The sequence below is a fragment of the Crocodylus porosus genome, unplaced genomic scaffold (assembly GCF_001723895.1).
Source record: "Crocodylus porosus isolate Cpor-Errol unplaced genomic scaffold, CroPor_comp1, whole genome shotgun sequence".
NCBI classification, from domain to species: Eukaryota; Metazoa; Chordata; order Crocodylia; family Crocodylidae; genus Crocodylus; species Crocodylus porosus.
Genome location: NW_017728906.1, coordinates 58372126 through 58391915, shown reverse-complemented (window position 1 = coordinate 58391915; position 19790 = coordinate 58372126). Strand labels below are relative to the sequence as shown.

Here is a 19790-nt window from a genome sequence, read left to right as displayed (position 1 = left end):
TTACTATTTGCCTTTTGTGATTTGCCTTTCAGGCAACTGACTAAGATGTCTTTCTCTTCTGCTCATAATAATTAAACTGATTGCCACATCTGGGGTCAGGAAGGATTTTTTTTTCTCCCCTAGCTTCACAAGGACTGTGGTTTGTTTGTTTTGTTGGGGATTTTTTTTTTACCTTTCTCTGCAGTGAAAGGCATGGTCCTCTTCCTAAGATCTTCTGAGCACAAATTAACTGCAAAACACTTGGAGTGTCAGAGCACTGGCAGTGTGCTAGTCTCCTCTGCTTTTACTTGTGGCATGTTTTGTGGGGTGTTATTTTGTTTTCAATGGATGCCTATACATGTGCAGAGCAGGCATATCCAAAGGTGCTGTAACTTTTGTGCTTTACTTAAAGTGCTTTAGGTACAGTGCCTTAAACCTCAGTAGACGTTCCATGGCTTGGTGTGAGTTTCATGCCTTGCTGTAGTTCTGTAGAGTAGGAGGCGCTGGATACTGGTAAAAGATCTAATTACCACTTTAAAAAGCTCCAGTTAAATACATGTGCAAAAAAGAGAAACCAGGTAGTCTAAGGCTCAGTACTGCAGTTCGACTTGCATTTAAAATGCATACAACAAGGGTTAATTAAGGCAACTACCACCCTTTTAACAATGTTCTCAAGTTGCTGACGCGTATTACATGATGGCTTTAGAACACTTTAAATGGCAAAAACTGTCAACATGTACAGGCACCCATAATGTACTTTGAGTTTTGTGGCATATGCAAGGTTGGATTAGATCAGGGATGTTCAACTCATGAGGCTTCGTGGACTAGATGAGTGATGTTGGGCCAATCTGTGGGTGGATAAGAAACACAGGCTGGCCCGTGGGCCAGATTGGGCCTGCAAACTGGCCCCATATCCTGGATACAATGTATGGGTGGCACCCCGGACCAGCCCTGTGTGCCACATTCAGGATGCCCCAGCCCTGGTTCCAGGCCCCGCATACACAGTGCATGCCAGATTGGCCCTACATGCTGAAGAGCCCTTTCTGGACCTGTGTTCCTGAGCTTTTCTTTAGTTCACAACAGTGCAGAGGAGCATTTCAGTAATGTGACTTTCACAGGATTCTGCTCTAAGATTTGACAGAGAAAATGGAGGACAGTAGAAAGAAGATGTCTCCTTCACATCTTTACTATTCCTTGGTTGGCATGGGCAGTTCTGTCTTTAGAAATGGTTTAATTTGAAAGCAACTTTTTCTAATGTAAGCCTCAGCCACTCTAAGGTTTTATATTGGCACCTCGGCTTACATTTTGTGTTTCATAAAAGTGACTTGATGATGCTCTCTGATTTCTGTGACATCTTGCTACAGAGTTCTTGTTTCATGGGACTGCCTTAAGCTTTTAGCTTCCATCTTTTTTTTACTTGCTTTGTAGAGGAATGAATTCGATAGCAGAGCTTGTGCTTTCTGCATATTTATTTCTGCTCTCTAGTATCTGTCCCCGTGATAACAGCAATAATGAAACACAAACTCTTGGCTACTGCTTGAAAGACTGTGCCTGGAAACTTTTTTTTAATCTGCTAGGCTCATTAGCAGCAGCTTAATAAGAAGCATGCTGTAGTTCACAAATACAATAGGAAATTGTGGGTGCTGGCTTCCTCTCAATAGCTATACTTTCAAAGAACACTGACAAATGGTAGGTGAAAATGATAACTGCCAAGACTATTAAGTAACAAAAGCAAACTCACAAGTCTACCAGTATCTCCTAATACATTATCCTTCAGCTTGTTTTAACCAGTTCTTTCTCTATTTTATCTCCCATTTCAAATTAGGCTGTCTCTTTTTCATCTCCATTCCAACTTGGGCTTCTACGGTCCATCAGAAGAGAGTGCAGCATACTTACATTTATAAAACTAACATTCAGCTCTTTGGCGGTGTATCCTCTTTGGAGGTTGCGTCGGGCATAGACGTCATAATCTCGTACAATTCTAGTAATAATGTCTGAGGTTGAGATACCTTCAGTTCTTTGTGTTGGTACAAACATTCCTGATTAAAGTGGGACAAAAACACCAGAAAAAAATAACTGTTAGATGTCACCGCAGCTAGGAAAAAATGAATACTTAAGCACAGATATTTAAGTCTTGTGGGGGAGTGCCAATTTGGAGCTGAGAGACTGGGTGAAAGTTTCAGGGTTGTAGGTTGTAGCCGTGTTGGTCTAAGGACATAGGCAGACAAGGTTCTTTGCGTCAATCTGATATCTTTTATTAGACCAACTTAAATAGTTGGAAAACAATTATTAAGCAAGCTTTCGGGTTCAAAAACCCTTCGCTGGGCTAAGGAAGTTACAGCAGTTGGTGTGCACTCTTCCTGGATGGAATGAAAAGTAAAGAAGCCAGAGGCTGGGCTGCTTACAAGACGGGCAGTCAGTGAAGACGTAGATTGAGGAGTCAATGGGTGAGAGACGGGGAGGAGGTGGGGAGAGAGAGAGAGAAAGGGGATGAAAAGTGGAGCGATACCTAGGGAGTCATCTGTCAGGCAGGTTATAACGTGTCATAAATCCAATGTCTATATTCACACTATGATTTTTAGTATCCAGGGGGTTGATGAAGTGGAGTTCATAGGCTTGTCTCTGGGAAGTGTTTTGTAAGTTTCCTTTGAGGATCAGGGCTGAGAGGGTGGAGAGAGAGTGGTTTTCTTGTGAGAAATGTGCCCCCACTCGTAATTGGGTATTCCTGTCTTTGATGGATTTCCGGTGCGCACTCATTCTGGTGAGGAGTTGTTGTTTGGTCTCTCCTACGTCTTCATCATTTGGGCTGAAAACCTACAATCCCTGATTGAGTTCCATCAGAAATTCAACAACCACCATCCCTCCATCCAAATTTCTCTAGAATACTCCAGCACCAACATCTCCTTTTTAGACACGATGATCAGTATCCAGAATGATAAAATACAGACCACGTTATACAAGAAACCCACAGATCAACATACATATATATCTGCACAGAACCAGCAATCACCCTAAACACACCTAAAAAGCTGTGATATCCAGCCAAGCCCTCAGATACCACCGGATTTGCACTGAAGAGAACACCCAGGATCACTCCTCCACTTCATCAACCCCCTGGATACTAAAAATCATGGACTAAATATAGACATTGGATTTATGACACATTATAACCTGCCTGACAGCTGACTCCCTAGGTATCTCTCTATTTTTCATCCCCCTTCTCCTCTCCCCCCAGCCTGTCTCTCACCCACTGACTCCTCAATCTATATCTTCACTGACTGCCTATCTTGTATGCAGCCCAGCCCAGCTTTTGGCTTCTTTAGTTTTCATTCCATCCAGGAAGAGTGCACACCAACTGCAGAAACTTTCTCAGCCTGACGAAGGGGTTTTGAACCCAAAAGCTTGCTTAATAATTGTTTTCCAACTATTTAAGTTGGTCTAAAAAAAGATATCAGATTCATGCAAAGAACCTTGTCTGGGTGAAAATTTGGCTTTTTTGCAGTGAATGGACCTTTGCCATTGATTTTGATAGAGTCAGGATTTCACCTGTCCTTGTTTCATTCCTGGCTCTGCCATGGGGGTTGTTTGGTTTTGGGGGTTTTTTTAAGGGGGCTTGATTTTGTTGGGTTTTTTTTCATGATCTGTATGTAGAAAATTCATTTTGGGCATGTGTGCATAACACAAGGTAGTGCTGTAGAGAGATACCTGAGTTAGCATGATGTAACTGCAGAAAAGGGGAGCCATTCAGACAAGATAAACTTTCTTGAGCCAGTACTTACAGAGCTGGTGTGGGCATTACTGCATAGTCCTGCCTTGTGCTGTGTAAATGAGGTCCATGACCTATCTTGTAGCCTATACCACTCTTTTTGTGCCCACACAACTCTTTAGCTTACATAGCTCTTCTCCCTCCCCTGTGTTTGTTCCTAACCCCTACCCTAATGTATTTATAGAAAGCAATTGTACTCCATTTCAACCACGTTTTTGCTAAGCTAAACAAGCCAAGCAGCTTGCATTGTCTATAAGATTTTTAGATTTCAGATCTTATTGAAGGACAACTGTTATATATGGTTGTTTTCATGCCTTAAAGCAGGGATGGGCAATTATTTCGGGCGAAGGGCCGCTTACTGAGTTTTGGCAAGCCATTGAGGGCTGCATGACAGGCAGCTAGGGGCAGAAAAATATTAATTTTCCAAATTTTTTAGGGGTCCTATGGGCTGGATAGAATGGGCCGGTGGGCCGCATCTGACCCATGGACCGCGTTTTACCCACCCCTGCCTTAAAGTAGCTGAAGCATCAGAGATTCTGTATTACATTACATGGGAAATGCGCAGCAGGTGCTGTTTCCTTGTGCTGTCTCACAAGGTGACAGAGATGAAGTTGTCAACATATCTTTATTACTGGCCTATTTCCTCAAAAATATTTATGACTTTTATTATTTGCCACTAAGTCTAGCTCACTTGTACTGCCTAACACAAAAAAGCAGAGACAGCTATACCAGTGAGTGCTAGTATGCTTTGATTGAATAACCTACAAACTGGCTCTTACCATTGAGGCACAGGATAGGTGTCACAACAAATATGTAACTGCAATATGAAATTGCCAATGATATGAAGTTGTGAGGCTGGGAATAGTAAAGAACAAATTATATTGAAATAATGGTACTAAAAACGGTTGTACAAAATTTATCTACACAGCATCCCTGCCTTACTTCATGGCTTGTTAACCCAGTTTCACAGGATGAGGACGTTTCAGGAAGGGCATCAAGATATTTAGCAGCCTCCTGTGTTTTTAGGGTGAATGTGCCTTTTTTCCAAATTCTAATTAATACTCTGCTAAAATTAGATCATTTTAATCATGATTACAGAAGTTTACCCTATCATGCTTTAAGGGATTGCAGCAGTTGCTTAGGAACCTATTTTAGGAAGCATTTAAACACATCTCTAAGAAGGAGGATTTAACCACAGATAGGAGCTAAGAAAACTGTTCTAGAAAATAAACCTAATACTGATTTAGCTTCATTTTCATTAACCTCTCTGTGTTTTTTTAATTTAGTTTTTTTGCGTACTGGATGCTGATTGATAACACCAATTTTTATTAACAGAACTATTTACAGATGTGCTAGGATTCCAGCCATATATAGCCTGACTGACTTCCTGGTGCCTCAGTCAAACTCTCTCCTCACTGTAACCTGTCCTGTTTCCTCTATGCTCCGTGCAGATTGCTACATCTTCTTTTCAATTCTTTTTGTTGAGCTGATGCCAGCATTTGAAGATTTGCCAGCAACAGAGGTTATTAATGTTCAGCTTGCTATAGGGACATGTCTTTAATGCCAGCCCACTGTAGCCTTTCAGGTATCAGGACTCTTTAAATGATTTGGCTCTTTCATCCAATCTGTCACATCTTGGTTTTGGTGTTGCCATTCGTGGAGCATTTGTTTGCATACCTGTTCTGTCTTCAGTCCATTGGATGATATACTGTTGGTCATCTGATTGCTCAAATAGCTCGTATAGCTAAAGGCTGATATTCTTTCTATACCTTCCTGATTTCTAGCCAGGGCCCTGTTTGTTTGCAAGTAGCATTTGTCTGTAACTATTCCATGGTTGTCTTTGGTTTTGTCTCCACTACTGTCCTGAGTCTGTCGTTGTCTCATATGAAATGGGGCCCACTGTGGCTTGGACTGTTGCCTTTGGTTATTGTCTTGTGTGGAAGTTTGCTGGTAAGAGTCAGACTCGCTCTGTGCATGTTGCCTCAAAGCTTTGGCTCTGTTGTAGCAGGCTGCCTGCTCAAGTTGATATTCTCGTACACTGTCCAGCTGCTGAGCTGCAGTGAACAGCCCTCCACGGACAGCAGTGTTCTCTGGTCCCCATGACCCTGCCCTGAGCTACTGTCTAGTCTAATGGCTCTCAACTGAGGTGTCACAAGACCCTTGTGAGCTATTCCATGGTGCAGGGCTGCCAGAGCATCAGCTGGGCAAAACTGCCCCGTGTGCCTCATACACAGTCAGCTTGGGAAGGGCTGTGGCAGGAGTGCAGGCCCATGCCTGCCTTAGGGTTATCTGATAACCCTAAAACCAGCAGAAGCACCTGGTCCTGCCACAGCCCTTCCCAGACCAACTCTTCTTGCTCATCCTGGAAACAGAGGAATCTGGGGCAGATGGAGCTGTCTTGTGCACCTCGTTTTTGGAGGTGGGGGGAGGGAGGGAAGAGCGCAGACTGGGAAGGACTGTGGCAGAAGTAGGCGCTCCTGCCTGCTTTAGGCTTATCTGGCTGCACACAGGGTGAATGGGGCAGTTGGACTTGGCTGTGGTGATGGTGATGCCAGCTCTAGTTGAAAACCACTGAGGAAAGCTGAGGCAACGCAACAACGGTTCTCAGCCGAGGTGCTGCTGAATTCCAAAAATGTATGGAGAGGTGCCCTGAATTTAAAAGGTCCAGTTCTTGGAAAACTACCTTGCAATAGTTTAACATTACCAATTAGCATTCCCTTCCCATCTGTTTTGTCTTTTCCATCAGTCTCTTATCTGTCTTCATTGCTGGCTCTGCTTTGCTGTTACCTTGTGCTCATCCAGGGAAGGTATCTTGTGTTCAGATTCCCATTTGGTCCTGAGTAGTCTGAACTCTGCAACAGTACATAATGGCTTGTTTTCTGAGAAAAGTGTGTCAAGGTTTACCAAGTCTTGAAAAAGACTTCCTTCACTTTCTGGATCAGATTTCTTGTCTAGGTGTTCTTCAAACAGTCTACCTCCCAGAAAAAGGAGTGACCACAATATGCCTATTGTCAAAAGTGAACAGGTCTTTTACCAAAGGTGAACTGATGGTATTGTTTTATTCCAATAGCACAGCCTGCAGCTGAGCACATTCTCTATCAGTGTCCGCTGGCCTTGCAGCAGTGCTGTTTCTAGGCCTCTTTCTGAGGTACCATAGTGGTGCACTAGGTGCTCATCAGTTTTATATGAAGTTTATTTCACCACATTATTAATGTGAACAGGTTGCCGTATGGCCATATGGACATTGTTTTTTCTTGCAGGCTTGCCAGTTCCTCCTTTACTAGTTCCACCAAGTCTCATGGAACTTGTGTAGCAAAGAATTCCAGGTGCCAAGATGACCAAAGCAGGTAGGGATCATCAGCTTCTTCAGCTTGCTGCTAAGGGATGCCTCTCTTTAAATAAAACTTACCTTTTCTTAGACTACCAGACTGTTCTCCCTTCTCTCTTGCACTGAGGATAATCTGTTGTTTTGCCATGATCAAACTGATGGTTAGTTCTGCCTTTCTGAACAGCCCTACAACACTCATGTAAATCGATTACTAAAAACTCCAGGCAATAACACCTCTTTTTTCAGGGTTTATTTTTATCATCCAATAACAATTTGGCCTCAGATTGGTTTTATTATACATCTTCATCAATTTATTTTATTATATGTCTTATTTCTCTGATATTGCTATTGCTGGGAACGTGTTGCATCTAATATCAAAACTGCAAGTATGGCAGTAGAATGGCTAGCAGCCTTTTTCTGGAAGGGTACATATATTGAGAGTCTTTGGAGAGATTCTGCAATCTCCTCTTCATTGGAAATCCCTTTGGCAGTCACTACTTTCCTGGGGCAGTTGCAGCATTTGGACATGAAGTTGTTCTCTCTTCTGCACTTCCTTCACATTGTCTACAACAAGGGAATCAGGGACTGAATCTGGCTCGCAGAGCTGCTCCATCTGCTCAGCTAGGCTATCGGCAGGCCAAGTGACTTGGGAGTGTGGCCAGCAAAACTGAGGGCCACTGTGGAACCCTGGACCCCACAAGACATGGGCACCAGTGGCAACTGGGCAAGGGAGGGCTATGCCAATAACACAACTGTGTGACCTGCCACCACCACTGCTTGTGGTGCCTCCATCCTGGCAAGTAGCTGCTGGCCCAGCTGCAGTTGATGCTTTCTTTGCTGCTGCTGCCACCACAGTTTGTGGGCCCTTTGCCACCATTGCTGCCTCCACTGTAGCTGCCACTTTCCTTGCAAATCCAGCCTATGAGGAAGCCCTATGGTCCGAATCCAGACTGAGGTATAGGATGAGTTTGACATCTCTGTTTTATAGGTTGGCGATTTTAATTCTCCTGTATATTTTCATTCTCACAGTATATTTGCTGGACCATGGATATTTGCATTCTTGGATGCTCTATCTCTGTCATTTTTCCTGAGTTAGTTCAACATGATCCTACATACTTGTTCTATATTTGTGGGTATTGATCCTCTCCCTGGATAGTTTATTTGCTTTTGCTATTTGGAAGCACTTTTCTTCAGTGAGATCATCCACTAAGATGGAATTACAAATCCCATGTGATACTCTTGTCTTGAATTAAGCAATATTTTATGCTTCCGAAGTTGCACACAGATATTCTCCATATTCTCAGCTCTGTATTGATTCCTCCTTCTGGTTTAAGGTTTTTTATATATAATAAACTGAATCTCTCTACAGTCACACTCTGTCTGAAATCACAGTACTCAAACACTTATTAACTGGTAGTATTTAGGGCTGATCACTCATATCTGATATCTGCCCCCATGCCTAACTAAGGCAATAAACAAAGCTTTCCCTTCATTTTCTCATCATTATTTTTACTGGTCATGTCTCTGTACAAATTCATTTCTTCTTATCTGGTGGAAAGAAGGGGAAAGGGAGTTTGAAAATCAGGCATTCTTAGGGGTTGAGTCCCTTAATGCTGCCTGTTTGCTCTGTTTTTAGGTGCTGTTTGTTTGACTGTTAATCACTCTCTCTTCCTTGCTGCATTTTTCATTAAACTGACTGCTGGAGGATAACATTAGAGGACCCATAGTTTTAAAAGTAAGTTGGCTGTCTATAAAGAAAATGATTTAAACAGGTGCTACCTCTTCAGCCAGTGTTCTAGCCTTGTGCATGCAGGCTGATTTCCTAGCATCCCCTTCTAACTCTTCTCTCTTGACATCTTTTCTCTTTTATCCAAGTTCCAGGCGGGTTTCTGCATCACTCCTTTTAATTTTTTGTTGTTGTTTCTTTTGCACCCACATTTGTTGATTTGCTGGAGATCACAAGACAACTGTTCCTTAGCTCAGGATCAGAGGGTGACTGAATACTGGATCTGTTACTATTAGTACATGGAGAAGTGATTCCTTTTTCAGCATTCCAGTGCTGCTTTTGAAGCACTAAAAAGTACTGTAATAACCCAGGCAGGAAATGTTTTGCGATCAGCTGAATGGCTTCCTCACTGTTACAATGGGAATCAATTTTTTTAACAGCCAAGGTCATCACTTGCAGTTTCAGGGAGACACCTTTCTGTTGAAGTCAGCAACACTTACCTACTCATAGGTCATGAAGGAATGTGCATTTATTTTTTTCTTCTTCCTGCAGTTGCAGTTACAAGGCAGTTGCATACTTAGATGGTTCTGAAAATAAAGGCTGAAACAGCAGAATTTTAAAAGTAACATTGCCCTCACCTGCCTCCTTTATGTGCTTGTACACATCATCCGAACCAGCGGAGGAGTATGGAATGTCATCATGGGCTACAAAATCAATCTGCAAGTGACAGAGGGGAAGAGACAATCAGGTGTAGCTAACAATTAATACAGAACACAGGACCTTTGGGCTTCTAAGCGCTCTAGCTTTTTGTGTGTGATGTTGTTCTTTACACGCAGAGAAGCCGCCTCGCCTAAGGAAGATTTTTTTTTAACGCTAGTGGCAAACAACTGATTTGTAAAATAAAGGAAGAAGGTTTCTAGTTCCAGCTTCCTGGTGTTTCATGTGAATGTGTGCCTATCTAGCACTTAACAGTTAAATGTTTATGGCCACTGCCCTTGAGCTAATGTAAATTCCAGTCAGCTGTAGTTGCATGGGATTTATATGTACCACGGATTAGTCAGTAAAATGTAAAAACAGTCATACATTTGAACAGTCAAAATTTTTATGCATTAGATGGCAGTGGCTCATGTATGTATATCTGCTCGATTACAGACCTATTGACAATGGGAAATCACCCCTTGATCTTATAGGAGCAGGAGTAAAACACTAGTTATTACATAGTAGATTAGTCCATTCTCCCATTCTTCACCTGCAATTTGTGGTTGCAAATGGTTTTTTAGTGACTCCATGCTACTTGATTTTCCTCCTTTGTAAATCAGCCAGATTACACCAAAGGTTTTCTAGGAGTGCAAGTCTCTATTGGCAGACAAGATTTTTTGGGGTAAATGTGATCTCTTTTATTAGATAACTAAATAGTTATCCCCCCGCCAACTTTTTACCAGTTTTTTAGATTTAAAAATATATAAGCAGAACATTTTCTGACATAGTAATGGGCAGACGATGCCTTATGATTTCTGAGCCTGAAGTTGAATGAATGAATTTTTTCCAGTTAATTGAATGTCGTGTCATTTTCCTTCTAGCAGTTTTAGCAAGCGAAAGGAAGAAAAGTACCTTGTGTTTTTCCAAGAACTCTGGTGTGAGTGTCCATGGAGCATCTCTGATGACTTCATCTACATAGCGACAGTGCCTGAGGGCCTCATACCGTTCTGTTTCATTCATTACAGTGAAGCCTTTAAATTTGTGGGTTAGATCATCGCTGCAAACTGATAATGGTAAACAGTCAACAAAATGTGGTTACACACATTTTGCAAAATGATTACATCTGACAGTTACTAGTTTTTTTTTTTTCAATTCTCCTGGTTAAACTTGTTTATTGAGTTATACTGTGCATATTCTTGTCCTTGGAATAGAAGCAAGTACTGCACCATAATGAGAGAAATGCTCCATAACATTCCAAAAGTAATGGGTAATGCTTTTAAAGTGAACAGAAAAATGTGGTGCCTGCAATCATAAAATGTTCATAAATTTCATTAACTCGGCAGCCAGATTTTGAATTTGCCAGCTCAACTCTAAATCCCTGTTGGAAAGCTGCTTTAAAACCAGTGCAAACTAAACAGGAAACAAAGGCAGTCATTGCATCTTGGGCTACAAGTTTAGTAAGTTTAATTGCAAGTGGTATTGGCCTTGATGAAAACTGAAGCTGAAAATCTCTGAAGAAAAACCCATGTATAGGATTATCTGCGACAGCTTACTCTGAAGGAATGAACATACGGTTTAGGATTTTTGGAAATCCTATATTTCAATCCTGATTGTGCCACTGTTGTGTGGCCTTTAAAATGATGGGAAAGAATCAGAAGCATAACTAGGAAGCTTTATACTGTAGGTTGCAGTGGTATCTGCCATTCTTGCACCCCGTCTCAGTCAGCACCCAGGGCTTTCACGTGCCTCATTCGTGGCATCCCTTTCGTCCCCCTCCTCCCCAGCAGGGAGGCTACTGGGAAATAATGCCTACATCATAGAGGTATTAGGGAGATTAATAACATTTGTATAGCTTTTTGGAGGTATAAAGTATATACAAATGCTGAATACTATTTTTGGAGCAGTGAAGAGTGTTGGTGATTCAGGAGGTGGACACTTACTGAATTAGAGAGTTAGCTGATCTGATGCTCCTGTATGGTCCTTTTGGGCACTATTCTACTGACGGTATCATTGCTTGAATAAGTAATGAAACAGAGAGTGTTTGCCACTATGGTCATAAAAGGTTTTAAAGCACCTTTTACAAGTATAGAAGGCCTTAGTTACTCTGAGAGACATGGCCAGATTCTAATTATCAACATAATTGTATTCTAAATGGACAGGTGATGCTTCCTTTCCTCTATAATTGCTTTGGGATATGTTGGCAACAGATGTTCCACAGATCAATGCATTTTCATTGGCGAGTAGAAAGACCCCTCTGGGACTGTATTTATACTTATTTACTGTCTGTAAATCACATGAGAGTCTGGTTCTCCTGGAAGAAACATGCCATGTAAATGTCACTGATTATTAGCAGACAGCACTTTTTAATTGTCAACAAATATATTTCCTTTTAATAGTGCTTTGTTTATGATACAAATTCTTTAGCTACTAAGGCACTCTTTCTGGTTACCCCTTCCTTCCTGATCGTTCATTCATTAGGTATTCATAAGTAATATTTTGTGACTGACTTGTTTGTCATTAAGAATTAAAAAATAATTGTCACCAAAACAAGAAATAAGTTGAGAGTGGGGAGGAAGGAATGGATACAGGGAAGCACAAAACACCCAGCTCTGTTACAACACAACATTTTTAAGGGAGTCTAGAATTTCCTGCTTTACACACCTGTCAAGACAGCACATTACTGGGGAGATATCCCAAGGAAATCACCAGGACATTTGTCATAAACTTCAGTGGGGCGTGAGTGTTGCCCATAACTTCCCTTAGTTTTAGAGAGAAGTCTCAAAGGAGCAGTTCCCATTTTTGAAATCCCTTCCCTGTCAGTCCCACTTATCTTTCCTTTATGCTCAACTGGAAAAACATTGCAGACCAATGTGTGAAGTGTTTCCTTCATTTACAGAACAGATTTCCATTCCTCTGTACAAAAGCACCATCAGAAAGCTCCAGCTGAATTGTAATCGTAGAAGTATAACACTAAAGTGAGTATAAGGACAAGATTCCAATTTTCCTGGGTTTTTTTGTTTTGTTTTGTTTTGTTTTTTTGCAGAGCTGGTATTATAATAAAGCTGCGTTTCTGATTATGTATTTGAATGCATGTTCACTTCTATCATATTCACAGCTCCTTCATAACCACATTCATGAATGTTCAAGTAGGAGACTTTTGCTGTCAAATATTTGTGAAAAGTAAATTTCAAAGCCACAGGCAGTTATTCAAGAGCACCTAATATATTCACCAAAAATTCCTTGCACAATTGCCAATAAAGAGACAGAAGCATTACCACATGCCTTCTTTGACATATAACACTTTTTAAATATCTCTATCACTTTACACATGGGAAAAAACTCTACAAAGTTCACTAAATTAATTTAAATGAAATCTGAAAGAAATCACAATCTGCTCCCAGATATTTTGTGAACTGCAAAAAAATGCTAACAACATTAATTCTGTTATGAACGTGGACTTCCCTCAGCCCTACCTCTTTTACAACATTGACACAATAAAGAAAGAAAGTAAATACTCATTCAGAGACATTCTGCCTTTAGAGCCATTCTGGCCTTTCCCTTTAAATAGAATGTGAATAACACACATGCTGCTAAGGAAAGAATGTGACTTTTAACTTTAATTGATGCAATTTTAAGATACGCTCAAGGAAAACAGTATATGGAACACCGCGGAGAGAGAAAGTAGTGCTTGGAGTCACAGTGTATAAACAGTTGGGGGTGAACGCATAGAAACAGCTCTGCCTCTGCTCTAGAAAACAGAGGCAAAAACTCTGTTTGGTAAATAGCTCTGAATCTTACCTCCTACTAATAAGTAGCTATTTGGGAATAGAGTTTTGGCTTGCATAAGAGCTCTAGCATGGCCGGAGTGGAAGAGGTCAAATATTCCATCTGCATACACTCTGACAGGTCTGTCAACTGTGGGGAAACAAGCACAAAAATGACTTCCAGCTTAAATATGAGTCATACCTAAGACCTCCTGATTTGTTTTGGGACCTCAGATGAGAATATATTCCCCTGGTATGAAATATTATAGTTTGTGAACTTACAGCATTATATTTTCTGGTGATTACTTATTTCAGTATCCTCTTTTCTAGTTTTTTCTTATATGTTTCCTCTGTATTACTCTCCTCCATTATTCCTGCATTCACATTTGGAGAAAATGTCATCTTCCTATCTTGCTCCCAGTCCTGCCATATATCTTGGTTTTTTCCCCTTCTATTTCTATATCCCTCACTTCTTCATTTTCAGATTTTTTAAGTTTCTATCTTTGTGCCCTTACATCTTTCTTCTTTCTTCTACAACTTATTGCTGTATGTACCTGTTGATTACTTCTGTTTATCCCTTTCCTTTTCCCTTTTTCTTCACTCCTCTCATGATTTTCTCTGTCACCTTCCTGTCAGTTCCATTCTTTCTGACTTTTCCTGCTCCTTTCCCCATATCCCTCTCTTCTTGTGCACCACTCATGTCTTAGTGGTGGCCTGCAAGCCAAAACAGGAAGAGCCTTGTAGAGTGGCATGCCCAGCAGCTATGCTAATATAGGAATTCACATTCCCTGCACATCTATGAGATGAATACCGTGGTCCTTGAGCTTCACAGAGGCTCACTGCTGTGCTGCATAAAGAAGTATCTGCTGTAGGGTGCTACACATTCTGCACCTCAAGCGAAATACAGAGAAAACTGTTTCATATGAAACTGATGGGAGAGCAAAGGAAACTCCCCTGAAGTGGGGAAAAACAGTTCGCTGCTCAAATTAACAAGAAATAAATCAATAAAAATATCCCCTTGCTTGCCTCTTGTAAAATATGCTGTTTTAAGCATATGTGGGGCTTCTGGTAAAGCGATTCCATTGGGACCCTCCCAACTACCTACAAGACCCAAGATCTAGGGCAGCAGTAGGTGATATTTCCTGGCAGCCGGCCAGAATGACCTACCACAAGTCTGAGGTGGGCTGGCACTGTGATCTGGCTACTACTACTACTACCACTTCTCCTCACAGCCCAGCAGTGGCATGAGCAAAGCCCTCCAGCTCTGGAGCACTACTAAAGTCCCCTGGCTGCATGGCTGGACCACCACTAATCAGTGATGGAAATCACTTCTACAGAAAGGGCAATAGGCAACATGGTCAAAACCTGTATGTATGTTTTAGACAGAATGCAAGAAATATTGGATCAATGTGTCCTTTAAACAGGCAAGGGAACTTGTGATGTAACCAGCAAGGGTTTCAATAAAGAAGATGTCAGCTTGACTCTTTAGGGTCTCTTATTAGTGCCAGTCAGCGTGAACGAGTTCATATTCCACAGCATCTGGAAATGGGACTAGGCACCAAACATCACGCTAACTTTGTGGGATGCTAAAGATTGGCTGTACATCAAGCCCTGAATTTAAATAACATAAAAAGGGACTAACTACATGCTAACCATGCTTCATATATGTTCTCTGACAAGAGTGCACAGATAGGTTTATGAGCTAAAGTACTGTAACAAGTGATACTCTAGAACTGTGAGGCAGAGGCTATGAAGTATAACTTAAAAGTGTAACAAAACCCATACATTTTACTATTAACCAAATACAATTGCATCATGCAGGTAAGATCTGGGTGTTGATATTGCCAATGTCTGACTATCGTGGCCCAACAGCATTCATTTAAAAAGTAACCTGACCATGAACAGATGCTTAAAACATTCACCTGAAAGTGTTTTTCCCCATGTGTTTCACCAACAAAAGGTGAATATCTTTTCTTGTTATGTTTCCCTCATCCACAATCAGGCACAATCTTTCCTTTTTTTTCCAAGCGAAAGTTGCAAGAAAAGAGGGAAATCCTTTTATAACGGAAAGCTGTCTGCCCTTGGGTCCTGTTCAAGTGGATCTCAGCAAAGATAGCTTATTAATCAAGACTGACCTGGCGTTCCCAGGCGAGCTTGAGCGATGGTTAGCTTCTCATGTGGAGCTTGGCACTGACAGCTTGTTTCATCTGCAAATGGAGCAGGTGCAGTCAGAGTCTGGAGGGAGAAGCAGAGAAGGGGGAAAACAATGGAAATGAGATGAGCAAATATCCAGTTTGTTCTTTTAATGGAAAGTCAAAACAGAATTCTTCCTTCTATGTCAGCACCCTCTCATTGCACATCATCCAGGCTTGTTTCCCCTTCTGGGTGTTTTATAAGTCATTCATAAATTCACAGAATTGATACAGAGCTGTAATTAGAGTTGAGAAGAGTAAGATGTTTTTAAAAGACAGTCATGCAAGCTAATTCTTCATCTTGTTAAAAAGCTCTAACGTTTTGGAGGTGGCTGCAGGCAAATCAGCAATGTATGTGAAGACTGAACCCACCTCTGTCTGGCTACATGCCCAGAGTGTAAGTAGCTTAGTTCTTGAACTGGTTTTCTTTTTCACTGGCTAGTACACTAGGAATCCCAGAATCTGTAGCCTGCCTGCATCCTGCCTGCATTTCTCAGACAAAACATCTGATTTTTGTTTTGATCTAGTGGGAATATGTGAAAATAGGGTGCCCTCCACACATTACATGTATTATGGAATTAACTGGTTATTATGCAGTTAACCAATTTAGATCGGCTACATGTGCAAATTAACTATCATGCCATAAAAAGGTCCATCCAGATATAAAGTTAGAACTGGGAAATGTATAATAATTTTATAGCTGGTTTCTATCCAGATTTAATTTGCATGTGTAGCAATGTTTGGTCCTATGGCTGGGAGCCCTGTCAGGTGGGAGACCCACAACAGCAGGCACTTGTTATTTGCTGGTGCAGGGGGAGCCCATGATGGTGACAGTTTGTGATTAGCTCTGATGCTGGACCCCACAATTACACCTCCTGCCATGCACATTTGGCATGGCAGGAGGTGTGATTGTATGGATCACGCTTCAGATTCTATCATGCCTTTATTCAACATCTAGAGGGGCTCTAGGAGAATTCAACTTAGATTACTGTCACAAATAACCAAGAAAACACTAAAATTACCTATATTAGCGATAATTGAAAAATGGAATAGACACAGGTATTTCAGAAGACCATGGCTTGACCACCACCTGACTTGCTTTTGAGTGTGGTATACTGGGCACATCTACACGAGATGTTTTACTGTGCAGTAGACTAATTTGATACACAGTAAAGCACCACTGCCTGCATGCGTGCAGCATTTACTGCACAGTAAATTAGTCTACTTCATGGTTGGCTACTACCTGTAAATACAGGTAGATTTATTGCACAGTAGCTACTGCACAGTAGTGCACATGTACATAGCTGACCAGAATCAAATTGCTCCTGGTCAGCCCAGGCAGCAGGGCTGGGAAAACAATTCCCTCCCCCAAGGGGAGGTGTGATTCCTAGTTATACCTCTGGGGCACATAACGGTGTCGCTCTGATCTCAGCTGGAACTTTTAAGAACTACTAAATACAAGTAGTAGTAGTGAAAGGAAACCTCCTGAATTGGCCTCAACTGAGCTGCCTGCTTCCCAGCCCCTGCTCTGATTGGCTGATCGGAGTGGGGGCTGGGACCGGAGATCTTGGAGTGGGAGTCTGGCAGCAAGCAGCTGCCTGGAGCAGGGGTGCCAGGCTGGGAGGCAGCTGCCTGGGAGGTGGGACACCTCCTCCACCCCCCTGGAGCCCAGGCCTGACCTCAGTGGCCCCTGTCAGCTGGGGCCTAGTGCCCAGGAAAGCCTAGAGCTCCCTCTGGCTGCTGTAGGGAAGCAGAGCAGGGCAGGAGTAGCCCTGCACTGAAGTGCTCCCATCAGGAACAAATTTGCTCCCAACAGGGGCATGTGTAGATGTGCTCCCAGGGAAAGCTTACTACGCAGTATTTTACTGTGCAGTAAGATTTCGGAGCATTAACAGCACATGTAGATGGTCCCACTGAATACCAGTTTCATGCCCAGGCAATAATTAGAAACATACAACTTGTGCTAATTTTTTCATCAGAAAAGAGGCCCTAACGTTTAATTTTTAAAAGGCATGCTAAATAAGGACTGGGATGAATTAGGAGAGTCCAGTGAAAGTATGGCCTATTCAGGGGGTTTCCTTTCACTACTACTACTTGTATTTAGTAGTTCTTAAAAGTTCCAGCTGAGACCAGAGCAAAACTGTTATGAGCCCCAGAGGTGTAACTAGGAATTTTGGCACCATTGGTTGGGGAAAAGGATACTGAGCACTGGAGACTCCTACCTTGTTGCATTTGGGCTGCTGTTCCAACTTTGCTGTTCCAACTTGTTGCATTTGGGCTGCTGTTTCAACTGCAGTGTGGGCTCTCCTTACATGGGCTTACTGCTGTGGCACAGACATCTCAGGGGCTGCCCTTCTGCTCTCCCCTCTAAAACAGCACCCAGGACTGGTACCACTTTTGTCCCTCACACCCTACAGTTATGCTACAGGTGCTGTAGAGGATAACTCCTGTCCTGAAGAATTTACACTCTTAGGGCATCTTTACACATGCTCAGGGGTGCGGGGGTTGGGGGAAGAGGTGCTTTAATTAGAGCAGCTCTTGGGAGCTGCTTTAATTAAAGGTCCCACAGTGTCTCATATATTTAGTGTCCTGTGCTTCAAAATGGCAGCAGGGGCATTTGAACTAAAGTTCGTTCGACTATAAGGTGCCCTTATAGTCCAATAAAGATAAAGGATGAGGGAAATGAGGTGAATAACTATTTGAGCCTATTTCACCCACCCAACAATCAGAACCACTAATATAGCAGGCTATGCACCTTGTGACTTGTTTTGGAAAATTCTGCTGTGTTTCCCTGCTAGCCTAACATCTCCAGGGCTTCAAAGAATAAACAAATCCATAATAATAATTTTTCTTTGAGAAAAACACGTATATCTCTGATTAGCTTTTGCTATAAATTACATGGGATTTCATGACCTTGCATCAACTCTGTACTGCTCTTTGGCAGGAACTTTGTGAATCCTATTAAGGATTCACTGCTCTTGGTGTTGCTGTATTGCTCTTTCTATTGTCCTATTTGTCATCTGAGTTCTTGCTAGCCAGTGCAAAATATTCCTTTCTCTTTATGAATAGGTGTTATATATTTAGGTGTTTGCTTTTTTGTTCAGTGGTTGTATCTTTTCTGATTGTTGCTATATCATTTGAACCTAGATCCCCAAAGGTAGTTGGGCACCTAATTTGCATTGCATTGGTTTCTGGTGCTATAGGCTAGTTTAAATGAGGGAGCTAGTTCAATGTAGATACACTGGTGCGAGAGGACCTTTGAATGCTGAGGTCCAATATGCATTGGAAGTGTGGACAAAATATTTTTACATGTGGAGTTAGTGTGAAGTAACTCCTGGATGTAAACTCATATCTTGGGTTACACTGCACTAACTTTCCACTGGACACAAACCTTCAGTGTCTCCTCTTAGCAAAATCTTCTCTTACTTCTACCTAAAATTGGTAGTACAGTCTCAGTTTGATGTCTGCTTCTTGCTTACTCTTGTAAACTACTTCCTTCTAATGACAATTCATAATAACTGAGAGACTCTTCTTTTACTTAACCATGGAGCCTTTTGTTTCTCAAACTGAGAGAATAGTTTCCACTGAGACAGTGAAAGTCTAAAGTAAATGTTGGGATTAGTTTTTCACTTATCCTGATTTAAATTCACTATTGATAGTTCTTTCAAAAGGCTGTCATCCATTACATACATATCCTTTTTTTTAAATCTCTGACATGGTATTGGAACGTATTTGTGGCCATATCACTTCACACTGCTGAATACAAGTTCAATACAATGACACTATTCAAAATAAACAGAATATGGCAAAATTAAACTTCTGTTCAGGTTCCACAGAAGGGAATCCTGCTCAAGCTGGCCACCCACATAGCACAGTGCACAACATTACACATGATCATACATCATGGGCTCTTTTCTTTATTTTCTAAATACCATCTTTCTGCCTCTGTCTTTATGATTGTTGAGTGCTAAACTGTCTTTTTATCTCCAAGCAAGATCAAGTTAGACAACATCCCATACAGCCTGGCTCATGCTGGGATAAAGGAGAAGGCAAGGATGTTAAAACAGTAATGGCTATGGTCTGAGGCCTGCAACGGGTAATCAGATCCTAGCTAGATGGAAGCTGTTTCCCAGGAGATTATTTGAAGAAAATAGGCCTTACTTGCAGCAAGAGACTTCCTGCCCCTCCCTACCCCACATTTAAACTCTTCTGCAGTATTGAAAAGCTCTTGGTTCTTGCTGAAGTCAAGACAAGCTTGTATTAACTTCTTATCAGTCCAGTTCTTGTAATCACTCAGCAGCAGGGACCCTAATTTTCTCTTTGCCACAGAAAAAAC

The 19790-nt window shown here is 41.7% G+C and overlaps 1 protein-coding gene across 3 annotated transcripts in view; it reads right to left on the bottom strand.

Moving 5' to 3' along the window:
• PCYT1B (phosphate cytidylyltransferase 1, choline, beta) overlaps positions 1-19790 on the bottom strand; it is a 60856-nt gene that overhangs the window by 13182 nt on the left and 27884 nt on the right. For 2 of the 3 annotated variants that reach the window (XM_019529156.1, XM_019529155.1), the window contains exons 2-7: positions 15398-15497; positions 13297-13413; positions 10411-10562; positions 9438-9516; positions 1876-2018; positions 173-229 (exon numbers count right to left, since the gene is read on the bottom strand). In XM_019529156.1, coding sequence (XP_019384701.1) covers positions 173-229; positions 1876-2018; positions 9438-9516; positions 10411-10562; positions 13297-13413; positions 15398-15497 — 648 coding nt within the window. The remainder of the gene's footprint in view (positions 1-172; positions 230-1875; positions 2019-9437; positions 9517-10410; positions 10563-13296; positions 13414-15397; positions 15498-19790) is intronic. The other variant, XM_019529157.1, reaches the window with a different exon arrangement.